Source organism: Dysidea avara, chromosome 7 (genome assembly GCF_963678975.1).
Source record: "Dysidea avara chromosome 7, odDysAvar1.4, whole genome shotgun sequence".
Lineage (NCBI taxonomy): Eukaryota > Metazoa > Porifera > Demospongiae > Dictyoceratida > Dysideidae > Dysidea > Dysidea avara.
This window is the reverse complement of record NC_089278.1, coordinates 16,686,774-16,700,476: the sequence shown is the minus strand read 5'-3', so window position 1 is coordinate 16,700,476 and position 13,703 is coordinate 16,686,774. Positions and strand designations below refer to the sequence as shown.

At 37.6% G+C, this 13,703-nt stretch overlaps 1 protein-coding gene across 1 annotated transcript in view; it reads right to left on the bottom strand.

The window, feature by feature from the left end:
* The window catches only part of LOC136260774 (uncharacterized), a 192,834-nt gene that overhangs the window by 160,525 nt on the left and 18,606 nt on the right, over positions 1 to 13,703 (bottom strand). Inside the window, exons 2-3 of the mRNA XM_066054640.1 lie at positions 11,290 to 11,577; positions 2,401 to 2,674 (exon numbers count right to left, since the gene is read on the bottom strand). Of these exons, the coding sequence (XP_065910712.1) occupies positions 2,401 to 2,674; positions 11,290 to 11,577 (562 nt within the window). The remainder of the gene's footprint in view (positions 1 to 2,400; positions 2,675 to 11,289; positions 11,578 to 13,703) is intronic.

Here is a 13,703-nt window from a genome sequence, read left to right as displayed (position 1 = left end):
GACCACTTCAAGTACAGTACTTGTAGCTGTTTGTAGAGTTTCCCACCAAATAAGATAGATACACTGAGCAGTTGGATGAGTGAAGTACTGTAATTTGCTTTTTTGTTTGCAAGAAAATTTCTTACACAATTTTTTTTTGGGTAAGATCAAACAACTCTAATAGAGCAGTCATTTGTTGTAAATCATAGGAAAATATTTTTACACAAATATTTTTAACACTAAAAATTTTTTACACAAAAGAAAACGAATTATGGTAGTATCACAAGTGCTCACAATGAGGAAGAGGGTGGGGGGTGGCAGGGTGGGCAAGAGATAGACTTCAAAATGGAGGCAGACCACGATTGAAATCCAGACATGAGATTACAGTGCTGTGCTGGCTTCTTAGTGTCTGATACACAGAAAAATCCACAGAAAAATTGTTCAACCAACATTATCAGACCATCCACCAGTAAACCACTGATTCTTGTTAAGCCAGGCCCTTCACAAGGCCTGAAACTGCCACTTGAACTCTCCACACCACCCAGAAATGATGTCTGTTAAAACCAGCCTCGAGTAGTTTGAGTACTACTAAAAGTCAAAACTAGTAGTATGATAGTGTAGCTATCCACTGGTGGTGCTAGTTTGATTTTGCCTGGTGTCTGATTTGGAACGATTTTGTAAAATCTGGTTACATTTGTAGTAGCTTTGCATTGTGTGTTAGACACTCTAATCTCCACTATTATTAATTCTTGAGGTAAATCTAATACAGCTGTATATATTTCCACATTACTACTTGTAGGATTAGTCCAGTCATTTATCCTCCTAGTACCAAAATAGTCAAACAATCAGCAGAGGGCTTGAATGGTTTAACCTTTTAGATTTCATGCTATACAAGACTGCTTTACTTGAGTACCTCGATTTTGAAAGGTGCTAAGACTATGCACCTTGTTGAACAAAAGGACTCCAACCCCTTAGTTACCTCTCTGCTATGAATATATGCAGAAATACATTTTGACACTCGGTCATCCTCGTCATGAAACATGATACATTTCAGTATGGCAAACGAACCACCCTATACAGAGTTTAACTACACCAAGGATAAAGTGCACCTGGACTATTCACACTCACCTTAACTAGTACCAAGTGACATGTTAAAATGTATAACCAAAGCTCATGTTAGTGTGTTTTATGTACTGGGTTTCAATCCACTAGAATGTTCAATAAATAATTTCACCTTGCTCATGCTATCTGAATAATAAAGCACTTGGTACTTGGCCTCAATGCAAATAAAGCACCAAACTTTGCCTCGTGCTTTATTAGCATCTCAGCTACATGTATATATTATCCAAATAGCATTTGCGACAATGCTTCAACACACACACACACACACACACACACACACACACACACACACACACACACACACACACACACACACACACACACACACACACACACACACACACACACATAAAGCATCATTTCAAGGTTGTATATGCATCAAATAAAGCATGGTTGAGTGACCAGTGTAGCATAAGGCAAACCCGAGTCTTGAGATGTTTCCATGAATTATATAATTTGTACAACCAAGTAAACAATGGTTTAGCTAAGTGTTACATTAAGCTTTTCGTTTGTCTTATTTGGAGAGCTCATCTTGACTTCTCAACCTGCTTCAGTTTTCATATGTAAGCAAAACCTTTCCTGTCTGTTGTGGGCAACAACATGGGTGGGGATGCAGAAATATTGATGACTGGTTTTGACACTTCTGTTGTATCTATACTCACAGCTGGGGTCTGCGTATATGATCCTCAAGGAACATTTTTTTTTAAATTTTGTGGTTGGATCTTTTAGCAATTTCAGCTTTTCAAATTTTGAAAACTAACATACTTTAGCACCTGTTTAAGAACCTATTGGCATAGAAATAAATGTAATCTACTTGCCAAAGTCCCCCCTCCCCCCCCCCCCCCCCCCCCAACCTACGCTTTGTCATGCTATGATACTGTACTAGCAGAAGCAAGCACAAGTACCATGAAAACTCTGAATGAAGCAGTGTATGAAGTTTTAAGCTCATAATGATAGATATAAGATGACATTGGGGGCATGATGTTTGCGACTAGACAAGTTTTCAGAATTTGTAAGCTCTGGGATAGAATTTTAGACTATTTTCACCATGTAGATTAAGCAGATACTGTACTTACCTTTTTAAAGAAATATAAAAGGTGACTGTTCTATCAGAGTGGTTGAGTACTCAACAGTCATCTTGATATTTTCTACAAGCATTGACAAACATATGGGTTGAGATACTTTATAGAGCAGTTATACAGTCTAATAAAACTGTCAAGAGCAATGTCATTGTAAAACAATCATTTGACTGTTAAAAGTCAATGTATAACTATCAGTGTGTTGCATTCAATTTCTCACCAGCTTGTGGCTTTAATATCGCTGATCCACTGATCTTGTATATCCATACTCCAGGTATTGCTACATTACTATCAGTGACAGTGTTACCAATAACTGGTGTACGTGATCCAGGAAGAGTTAGAAAGTTGATGTTATCTCCAACATTGAACCCCACCTGGGCATATGATGTATCACTTGTATCATGTCTGAGCCATCCTATCTCTCCATCAGCATATAACAATATTGCAAAAGTGTCTGTATTATTTGTAACTAGGACACATTGAAAAGTGTTGGTCTGTGGAAAGAAAATAAATATATGTGTTCTATTCTGGGAAAACCGGTCTCAACACTTATTTGATAGCATCAAGAAATGCCAGTTTTAAGTTTAACGTATTGTAGCTCGCCAATGTTTGAAGTTATGTGTTACTAACATGTTTTACACCAATTCCTTACCTTCCACAGTATCCACTGTACAAGTACTGTAGCTAACAGCTAAGTTTCCCACCATTTTAGATAATGTTTAACTTGACGTTGACTGTATCAGGTGAGCTCCAATAGGGGTGGTGGGAAGGCTTGGGGCCAAGATCATGTTGCTTAAAAATGAAAGGGGAGTGCATAGGGATGAGTTAGGACTATTCAGGTCTCAAAACTAGCTAAAATGGAAGGAAATGTACAGCATAGGTCTCTTTTCAATACCACAGAGCTGTACAGCCACATTATTGTATACAGCCATCTCCAGGTTGGCCTGAGCTCCATTAGGCCATTCCAATTTCCGGTCCCCCACCCGCATCAAAATATAAAATCATTTGATTAGTCTTTACACATGTGGATACTCTATTAAATCCCCATTGTGCTTACTGGAACCAGCTGCATTGCTTATTGACTTATTTACCACACCCTGGTAACTATTGTTGTAATAAACTTGTGTGTGGTTTGTATGGCTATGTGGCTTTAAAAAATAGTACTGCAAAAGCCATTCAGTTTGTATTTGTGATAGTCAAGTAGCTGTATCCAGTAGTTTTTAATGTAATAATGATGTAATGATGAAATCCATTTGCCACATGCTCCTTTCAGAATGAGCAGCTAGTATATCAATTAAGGCCTCATATGGCTTGCCACTGGGCTTGGAAAAAGCAGCCTACCATGGCAGGGAACAGTAGGAATTGGCTTTTGTCTGTTTTCATCAGTCCACCGTTAGACATCTAATGAAACAATCTAGTATGCTGAGCAGTTTCATCAAATTGACTGTTCAAATTTAAAAATGTGATCATTCGATGTTGGGCATTATATAGAAGTTTACTAATTGACAAAGGAATCTTGCTAAATTTGAGTATAGATGATCAGCAACTGCTTGAAATTATCACATGAAGATGTTTCAAAAAGAGAGAAGTTATGTAGTTTAGTTTGTATTAATGGTGGGTGCCTGGTTTACACCAACAATGATTTCCTGGGCCTGTGCCCGGGCAGGCCTGGCTGTAGCTACTACCTTGCTGGCAGACCAAAATTCGCATTTTAAAAGTTCAATATCCAGCCATCTGTAAGTGTTTTCTTGTTTTTAACGCTGTATTTTATGTTGAATAGGGTAAGACTATTCCTTAAAGCTGATTCTTGCCATGTACCATACTGCTATGATGGTTTTTGCCTCATGGCTCTCATCACTTTAGAGAGAACCCTACTAAAGAGTACTACTATACTGTTGGATATATTGTATTAAATCAACTATATGGGCATAAAAACCAATAATAGAAGTTGCTGCATTCATCAGGCTAACAACTTCCAACCCTATTTGACTGTTCTAGTAGAGTACATTGATCCTTTTTTGGGCATGTTTCATGCCATAATAATTTTGCCAATTTTTCTGGATCCTTCAGGTTGGCAAAATTATGGGTGCTAGTCTTGCTATCATGCAGTCAAAAAATATGAAACTCGCTCAAGCAAGGTACACACACAGCCACTCCTGCAGTTTCTTACAGATTACCAGTCTTGCCCTAGGAGGAATTGTCAGTGCTGACTCCCCAGGCACATAAGTGGTGCACAGATTTTCTAGTCAACTGGGTAGGCATGACTGTTTATATGGTGAACACTTGCTTTTGCATTTATCTCCGTGTGCGTGCATGTGTGTATGTGTGTGTGTGTTTGTGTGCATTGGTCAATCTCATCTCCCATTTGGATACTACTGAACCTTAACAAAATAAATGAAATGCACACACATAACTTAAACCTTCTACATCATTCATGATAATGTTAAAGATGTATGTATGGCATGTGTATACATGGATATGGAACTTTAACAGCTATCTCGGTGCTCTCAGTAAGTTATGTATTCATTACCAGTGGTGTTGTATGATTTCAATTCTCAAACTGGAACCAGTAGTGGAACTACATGTATACTGTTTTGATGAAACTACTTCCTACAAGCTGTACATTTGCAACTTGTATTGGAATCATATGAAATTCTTGCATTTCGTATTAGGAACTAGAATTGAAATGTAATATTAGAGGTATGTAAATGCATTGGTTATCATTCTGCAGTGAAAGCTCTCCCAATCCAATGTTTAGGGACCCGCCGAGTATGCTGGCATAATTATGAGCATAATAGGTGCCTGAAAGCATTGAGCATAATGCTAGCATAATAGGTAGAATATTTGTATAATAGCATGAATTCTTGCTTATCGAAATAGCTATCACAGAAAGATCGATATACTCTAATAGAACAGTCAGTAACTCTAATAGAACAATCATATAGCTGACTGTTCTATTAGAGTATATCGATCTTTTCTGTAATATGCATTTTGACAAGTAAGTTTGTGCTTCAGCCACTTATTATTAATCCATAAACTGGAAATTATTAGCAGAGCATGAGAACTGAGGCATAAATAATTGGGCATAATTTGAGCATAATAGGTAAGTATTGAGCATAAATTTAAGCATAATAGGTAGATATTTGAGCAGTGCAGCATAGCATAATAGGTAAAATTACGAGCATAATCGGCGGGTCCCTACCAATGTTTGCTGGATCATTGAAGTTGTTGGACCTTTGTAACCTGATGCTGTGGAGATTATGCAATAGATTACAGATCATATAGCATTGTTAGCATTAAAATTTGCAAGAAGTCCAGACATTTTTATATAAAGTTCATGTTTTAAGAGCTGCAATCACAAAATGGTAGAGATCAAAAACAACATCATTTTAGGTCTATTATAATTATTTTGTATGAGCTCATGGAGAATAGGGTCAGATTACAGAGGTTGTTTTCAATACAAAACAATTACAACATGACAATTGATTGGATTAGAGTAGTCCTGAGAACAACAGGGATGTAGCCAGGATTTTCGTGAAGGAGGGTTTGGATTTTAAGTGGAATGTCTTTAGGGGAAGGCCTGGGTGCTTCCCCTAGACCACATTTGAATGAAAATGATGCGTACACAAAATGTACCCTTAGGCAGTAACATTAAAAGGTACTGTTTGTGCATCTAACTAGCTAACTACACACTGCTGTTTATGCAGCTTATAGAAAATATAAACCTATTGTAGTATGAACCAATCTTCACTTCCAGACAACACACTGACAGCCAAATTAGCACACAGTAACCCTCCACACTCGAGTCCCTTAGTTGGCAATACTTTCTTCCATGAATACACTATTCTCGGCTGGTCCTCCTGTTGATGGTCAGTAACTTCAGACTTGGCTTGCAGTCCAATATATTCGAGACATCACATGCCCACAACATGTGACAAATTAACAAACTATTCATTGGGTAAATATACATCTAATCAAAAACAGCCAAGCTGTAAAAAAAGGTGCGGCCCCCATAAAGGCCATGGTGAAAAAAGATGTGAAATCCAAGGTGGCGGCCAAGAAATGGCTGTGATGGTAGGTTAATGGTTACATTTTAATAACAACAATTCAGGTGAATTTGGTGCCAAGACCAAGCGGCACAAAATTCACCTGAATTGCCGTTATTAAAATGTAACCATTAACCTACCATCACAGCCATTTCTTGGCTGCCACCTTGGATTTCACATCTTTTTTCACCATGGCCTTTATGGGGGCCGCACCTTTTTTTACAGCTTGGCTGTTTTTGATTAGATATCACTTCTTTTTGTATTTGTATACTGCAAAGCCGGCCTATGGCTGGCTTTGGGGCTTTTTTAACCCATGTGTTTTTTTCTTTACCACAGGAAGAAGAAAAGAACTTAAAGAAGAATTTTAGTACTTCAATTATTTTTGATTTTATTAGTAATTATACAAATTATATACATATATTTATTACATGCTCATTATTCCCCACAGGATGGTTTCTTTGTAGCTGAACTCTCTACAGGTGATTTGTTTGCAGCTAAACTCTCTACATGGTGGTGTCTTTATAGCCGAACTCTCTACATGATGGTTTCTTTGTAGCTGAACTCTCTATAAGGTGACTTCGTCTAGCTGAACTCTCTACAGGGTGATTTTTTTGTAGCTGAACTCTCTGCAGGGTGATTTGTTTGCAGCTGAACTCTCTACATGATGGTTTCTTTGTAGCTGAACTCTCTACAAGGTGACTTCGTCCAGCTGATCTCTCTACGGGGTGATTTGTTTCTAGCTGAACTCTCTACAGGTGAATTGTTTGCAGCTAAACTCTCTACATGGTGGTTTCTTTGTAGCTGAACTCTCTACAAGGTAACTTCTTCTCTACAGGGTGATTTGTTGTAGTTGAATTCTCTACTAGGTGGTTTGTATGAGGCTGAACTCTCTACATGGCGGTTTCTTTGTAGCTGAACTCTCTACAGAGTGATTTGTTTGCAGCTGAACTCTCTACATGATGGTTTCTTTGTAACTGAACACTCTACAAGGTGACTTCTTCTAGCTGATCTTTCTACAGGGTGAATTGTTGTAGCTGAACTATCTACAAGGTAACTTCTTCTAGCTGATCTCTATACAGGGTGATTTGTTTGTAGTTGAATTCTGTACAGGTGGTTTCTTTGTAGCTGAACTCTGTACATGATGGTTTCTTAGTAGCTAAACTCTTTACAAGGTGACTTCTTCTAGCTGAACTCTCTACGGGGTAATTTCTTTGTAGCTGAACTCTCTATATGATGGTTTCTTTGTAAATGAACTCTCTACAAGGTAACTTCTTCTAGCTGATCTTTCTACTGGATGATTTGTTTGCAGCTGAACTCTCTACATGGTGGTTTCTTTGTTGCTGAACTCTCTACAAGGTGAATTCTTCTACCTGATCTCTCTACAGGGTGATTTGTTTGTAACTGAACTCTGTACAAGTGCGTTTTTGTGGGTGATCTCACTGCAGGTTGATTTGTTTGTAGCTGAACTTACTAAAGGGTGATTTTGCTTGTAGCTGAACTCCTTGCATTGTATCTAGTTTCTAGCTGATCTCTCTACAGGGTGATTTGTTTGTAGCTGATCTCTCTACAAGTTGATTTGTGTGTAGCTGATCTCTCTGCAGGTTGATTAATTTGCAGCCGATCTCTCTACAAGGTAATTTGTTTATAGCTGAACTGTCTATAAAGTGATTTATTTGTAGCTGATCTCTCTGCAGGTTGATTTGTTTTAGCTGAACTCTCTACAGGGTGATTTACTTGTAGCTGAACTCCTTACATTGTGACTAGTTTCTAGCTGATCTCTCTACAGGGTGATTTGTTTGTAGCTGATCTCTCTACAAGTTGATTTGTGTGTAGCTGATCTTTCTACTGGTTGATTTGTTTGTAGCCGATCTCTCTACAGGGTAATTTGTTTGTAGCTGAACTCTGTACAAGGTGCTTTTTTGTAGGTGATCTCACTGCAGGTTGATTTGTTTGTAGCTGAACTCACTAAAGGGTGATTTGCTTGTAGCTGAACTCCTTACATTGTGTCCAGTTTCTAGCTGATCTCTCTACAGAGTGATTTGTTTGTAGCTGAACTCTCTATAAGGTGATTTATTTGTAGCTGAACTCCTTACATTGTGTGTAGTATCTAGCTGATCTCTCTACAGGGTGATTTGTTTGTAATTGATCTCTCTACAAGTTGATTTGTGTGTAGCTGATCTCTCTGCAGGTTGATTTGTTTGTAGCCGATCTCTCTATAGGGTAATTTGTTTGTAGCTGAACTCTCTATAAGGTGATTTGTTTGTAGTTGATCTCTCTGCAGGTTGATTTGTTTTAGCTGAACTCTCTACAGGCTGATTTGTTTGTAGCCGATCTCTCTACAGGATGATTTTTTGTAGTTGACCTCTCTTCAGGGTGATTTGTTTCTAGCTGATTGCTCTACAGGTTGATTTGTTTGTAGATGAACTCTCTACAGGGTAATTTGCTTGTAGCTGAACTCCTTACTTTGTGTCTAGTTTGTAGCTGATCTCTCTACAGGATGATTTGTTTGTAGCTGAACTCCTTACATTGTGTGTAGTTTTTAGCTGATCTCTCTACAGGGTGATTTGTTTGTAGCTGATCTCTCTACAAGTTGATTTGTGTGTATATAGCTGATCTCTCTGCAGGTTGATTTGTTTGTAGCCGATCTCTCTACAGGTAATCTGTTTGTAGCTGAACTCTCTATAAGGTGATTTGTTTGTAGCTGATCTCTCTGCAGGTTGATTTGTTTTAGCTGAACTCTCTACAGGGTGATTGCTTGTAGCTGAACTCCTTACATTGTGTCTAGTTTCTAGCTGATGTCTCTACAGGGTGATTTTTTGTAGCTGAACTCTCTTCAGGGTGATTTGTTTCTAGCTGATCTCTCTACAGGTAGATTTGTGTTCATTTGTTCATTGCTGATCGCTCTAAAGGTAATTAATTGATTTGTTGCAGTTGAACACCCTGCAAAGTGTTTTGTTTGTAGCTGATCACTCTAAAGGGTAATTTGTTTGTAGCAGAACTCTCTCCACAGTGACTTGTGTGTAGCTGAATTCTGTGTAACTGAATTCTCTAGAGAGTGACTTAATTGTAGCTGAATTCTCTACACAGTGCATGACTTGTTTATAGCTGAACTTTCTTCAGTGTGACTTGTAATGTTCTGAATCTCTGTAGTGGTATATTTGCTTAACTCTCCACATGGTGACTGTCTTCTTGCTGAACTGTCTATAAGATTAACTGTTTGCAGCTGAACTCCCTACAGAATAACTTGTGATGTAATAAAATTCTATAATGGAGTAAATAAATTAGCCCAATGCTCTATTAGGGTGACTGTTCTATTAGAGTATCTCGATCTCGCATTTGCTACAGGGAGTTGGCTTTCGAATCATAACTCAGTGGTTTGTAATCCGATTCTTCTGTACTACTGCAAGGACTTTCTATGAAGATTATTCCAGCTATACACCGATTTTCAGCTCATTGCTCTAAGCGGTTTGCCTAGTAGGCGTGAAAACTAATACTTTTTTATTCATAAAAATCGATCGCGTAATTGTGACACAGGTTGGGTTTTGTGTAATATCTCCGTGGTCTTTATCTCGATTCCTTTCAAACCACCAAAAGGCACTCCTACGATGGTTACTCCATCTACATAGCAATTTTCAACTCATTCCATGAAGCGGTTTACCCTGTAGGCGTGACAACAAATCGATCTTGTTTTACGCGAATAATCGGTCATAACTCCTGAACCATTCATCGGATTTGTACCACATTTGATGCTAGGATTCGCCTTTGGACTCCCTTTCTGTGTGCCAAATTTCAAGGCGATCGGAGTACGCGTTTGCTTGTTATAGCAATTTTTGCAAGTGTGCGAAAAGACGAAGAAGAAGAAAAAAAAACGAAGAAAAAAAAACGAAACTTTGGCAGCTCGTATCTCGGAAATGGCTGGAGCGATTTCCTTCAAATTTGGAATGTAGACTCCCTTGGCTGGCGGGCAACTGTGTAGCAAATTTGGTTCCAATCAGATAAGTGAACACCGAGATACAAAGGTGTGAAAATGACGTTTTCGTTCTTCCTGTCAATATACTCACGGTGTGGCGCGCCGGCTTCTTGGGCCGCACGACACACTACCGTGTGTCTTGATCAGTTTGTGCTAACCTGACACATGACCACTAAAGCAACTACTAACTTGTAATATATCTCAACCAACCAACGGTCCCTCGCCATTTCCACAATGCATCACATGCACGATTGATCACTTGATGCAATAGCTCAGCATTAATATGATGTGATCCTCAAGAGTAGTACAGAGGAGCACCAGTGTGCAAGTAGCTACCAGAGAGCTCCAGGGCTGTAAGATTTGGTGTGATATTTAATTTTGAAAAAATTCTACTGCTGGAAGTGGGGTTCGTCCGAACCATCCGAATCCCCCTGGCCACACCCTTGAACAAGAGTATGTCATTGGTTCCAATGAATACTGGAGATAACTTGTTGTGCTCATCTTGTTCTGGAATGGCAACTCTCCTGATATGTAGTAGTGGATGAAATTAGAACAATGTATTGCTAGGGATGGACCGGATGGTACTGTTTAGTATTTCACAATGATGAAAAATCGTAAGTAGGAATATTAAATGAGTGGCCAACGTGTAGGGTTTATATCATTAATTTTGGGCTTGATTCTAATGCACTGACATAGCAAAGTTGAATATTTTAAGCTATTCTATAATATTGCATCTGATTGATATTTTGATTAGAAATTACAAATGCATCCTCATATTTATTTATTTATGAAGGCTTTACAGCACAAGTGCTGAAGGTACGTACCTCATATCGGTTGAAAAATTAGAATAGCTAATATAATGAATTTATACTAACTGCCTGCTTGATTCAGCTACTGATGTTTTCCAACTATGTACAAAACTGTGTTAGCCTGCAGTTGGCAAGGATCATATATAGTACATAACAGATTTGTCATATGTCTTTGTATGAATTTCTCATTCTTGTCCTTTTATCTGCGACCCTCATGCATATATACATATACATACACTGCATACACTCAGACTAATATTATTTGTTATAGGATTACATACTACCTGATCAAATTGTTGGCTGGAATATCCAACCTGGTCCCAAGTAACGATGAACAAATGAGTTGCAGTGAAGCTTGTGACTGAGAAGAAGTTTTGTACATCAGCACTTGCTCTGCTGAGAAGTAAAGAAATAGTACTCTCACGATACCATATTTTTCCTCCCTGAGAAGGTGTGGTGTCTATGTTAGCCCAGAATGGTGCTATTAATGGTATGGCTCCACCAAATGGAGTTGGGTCAGAAGAGTAGGATCCTGTTGCTGTTCCAAAACTGATAGCTCCATCAGTGTTAACCTATAAAGCACATTTGTAACTTCTGTTACAGGATATACTTACTCTAAGGAAAGAATTTATGTGAAACATTAATTTGTTTTCATGGGAAACAAGTGTGGATATTGTACATAGCCCATACAAGTAATTTAACAGGGATTAAATTCTGGTATATACACATAGCTGCACAGTGGCGGAGGAAGTAGTTGATATGAGGGGGGGCTGTGCTGACCCAGACTTATTTCTATAGTTTGGTAAGGTTAGACCAAAAAAAAAAAAAAAGGTCACAACCAACTCCAACTGACAAGAGCTTTCCACCTCACCAGCTACCATTTCTAGCTGATAAACAACATAAAAATTCTTACATAGCTCGCTACACACTGACTACTTTATTAGAGTGACTGCTCTATTAGAGTATCTCGATCTTTATCACGGTTTTCAGCCCCACTCCAAGAAAGATAATTTCGGTGTGATATCATTCTGAGGGGGGGCTTTAGCCCCCTAGCCCCCCCCCCCCCCTTTCCGCCGCCTATGTAGCTGCATGCATGCACCATCCCTTTTCAAGTAAAAGAAACTTATATTACAAATTGGAAGCAAAAGTAATTCAGAAACTTTCACATAAGTGTATCACCTATATAATACATATACATATATATGTTGTGGAATTTACAGTTAATATAGCTAAGTGTACTTGTATTACCTGTAACTAAGCAGCAAATATGGTAGTGCAGATGAGCTGAGATCAGTGAGATAACTAATAAAATTTGTATAGCTGGGTCATTTGGGTGAAAATTTATAGTAAAACATTTCCAGAAATAAGACTTGATACAACTTTTAATAGCAATCTAATGACACCATTGGAATAGAGTTCAATAAGCAGCTGCCGATTTTGTTGAAATACAGGTAATGATTTTTTAACTTTAGTTTTTTTGTATCAGTTAATCTCTATATAACATGTAAGCCTCAGGTGAATTCAATGAAGGACTTTTTAAATTTACTGGACAGATATGTATGTAGACGATGTCTGAAGCATCCAGGGGACAAACTCAAAATAATACAATCACAATACATACATTTACAATGTTACCATCCACTATTAAATTATGGAACACTTTGCCAGAAGATGTGATCAATCAGCCATCTATAAACTGTTTTAAGGACATTTTGTTAAATCATCTGAATTTACTTTGATTTTGTTTTGTATCTGTGTGTTATACTCCTTGATGGAGTCCTACACAGTAATAAATAAATAATAATAATAATTAAAAAATGTTATTTGCTATAAAATTTGTCAATCAAGATTTGGGTTTTTGGGTTAATTGTTAGCAGACTTGATATAAACAGGGGTAGAGTGTTGCTTTCAATCACATCATTAGGTAAATCATTCCAATCTCGGATTGTTCTTGGAAAGAAACTATATACTTCTGTAGTAGTAAAATTAGTGATAGGGATAATGATTAGTAGAGAGGATGGCACTGACAAGTTGATTGTTAGGTTCTGGTAAAGTATGACAGTATCTGTGATGCTGCTGTATCATGGTAAATTGATTTATAGAACATGCGTAGTCTTGATATGTGTGATATAGTCTTGATATGTGTGGTGTAGTAATCATAAATAACTAAGGGAAAACTGTATATATCAGCAATACCATATAATTTGTTAATTAGTATCATAGATTGGTAGTAACTTCTTTGTAGTTAAAATAGCTACTGGATCTAAACTACGTATCTATTACAAGTACAAGGAAAAATTAGGAACTTTTAAGTTTAATTAGGTATCATAGAAATAAGAAAGTAACTTTCTTTAACCAGTTCAAGTAAAACACTTACAAATTGGAAGCAAAAGTAATTCAGAATTTCACATGTTATATAGAGATTTTACAGATTACTGATATGCAAAAAGTTTTTTAAAATCATTACCTGTACTTCAACAAAATTGGTGGCTGCTTATGGGGCTCTATTCATTGTGTTGCTATTGAAAGTTGTATCAAGTATTATTTCTGGAAATATTTTACTATAAATTTTCACCCAAATGCCGGACCCAGCTAGACAAATTTCATTAATCTCAGCTCCTCTGCACCACACTATTTTCTGCTTAGTTACAGGTAGCTAATTCAGGTAGACTTATTAACTGTAAATTTCACTAGTTTG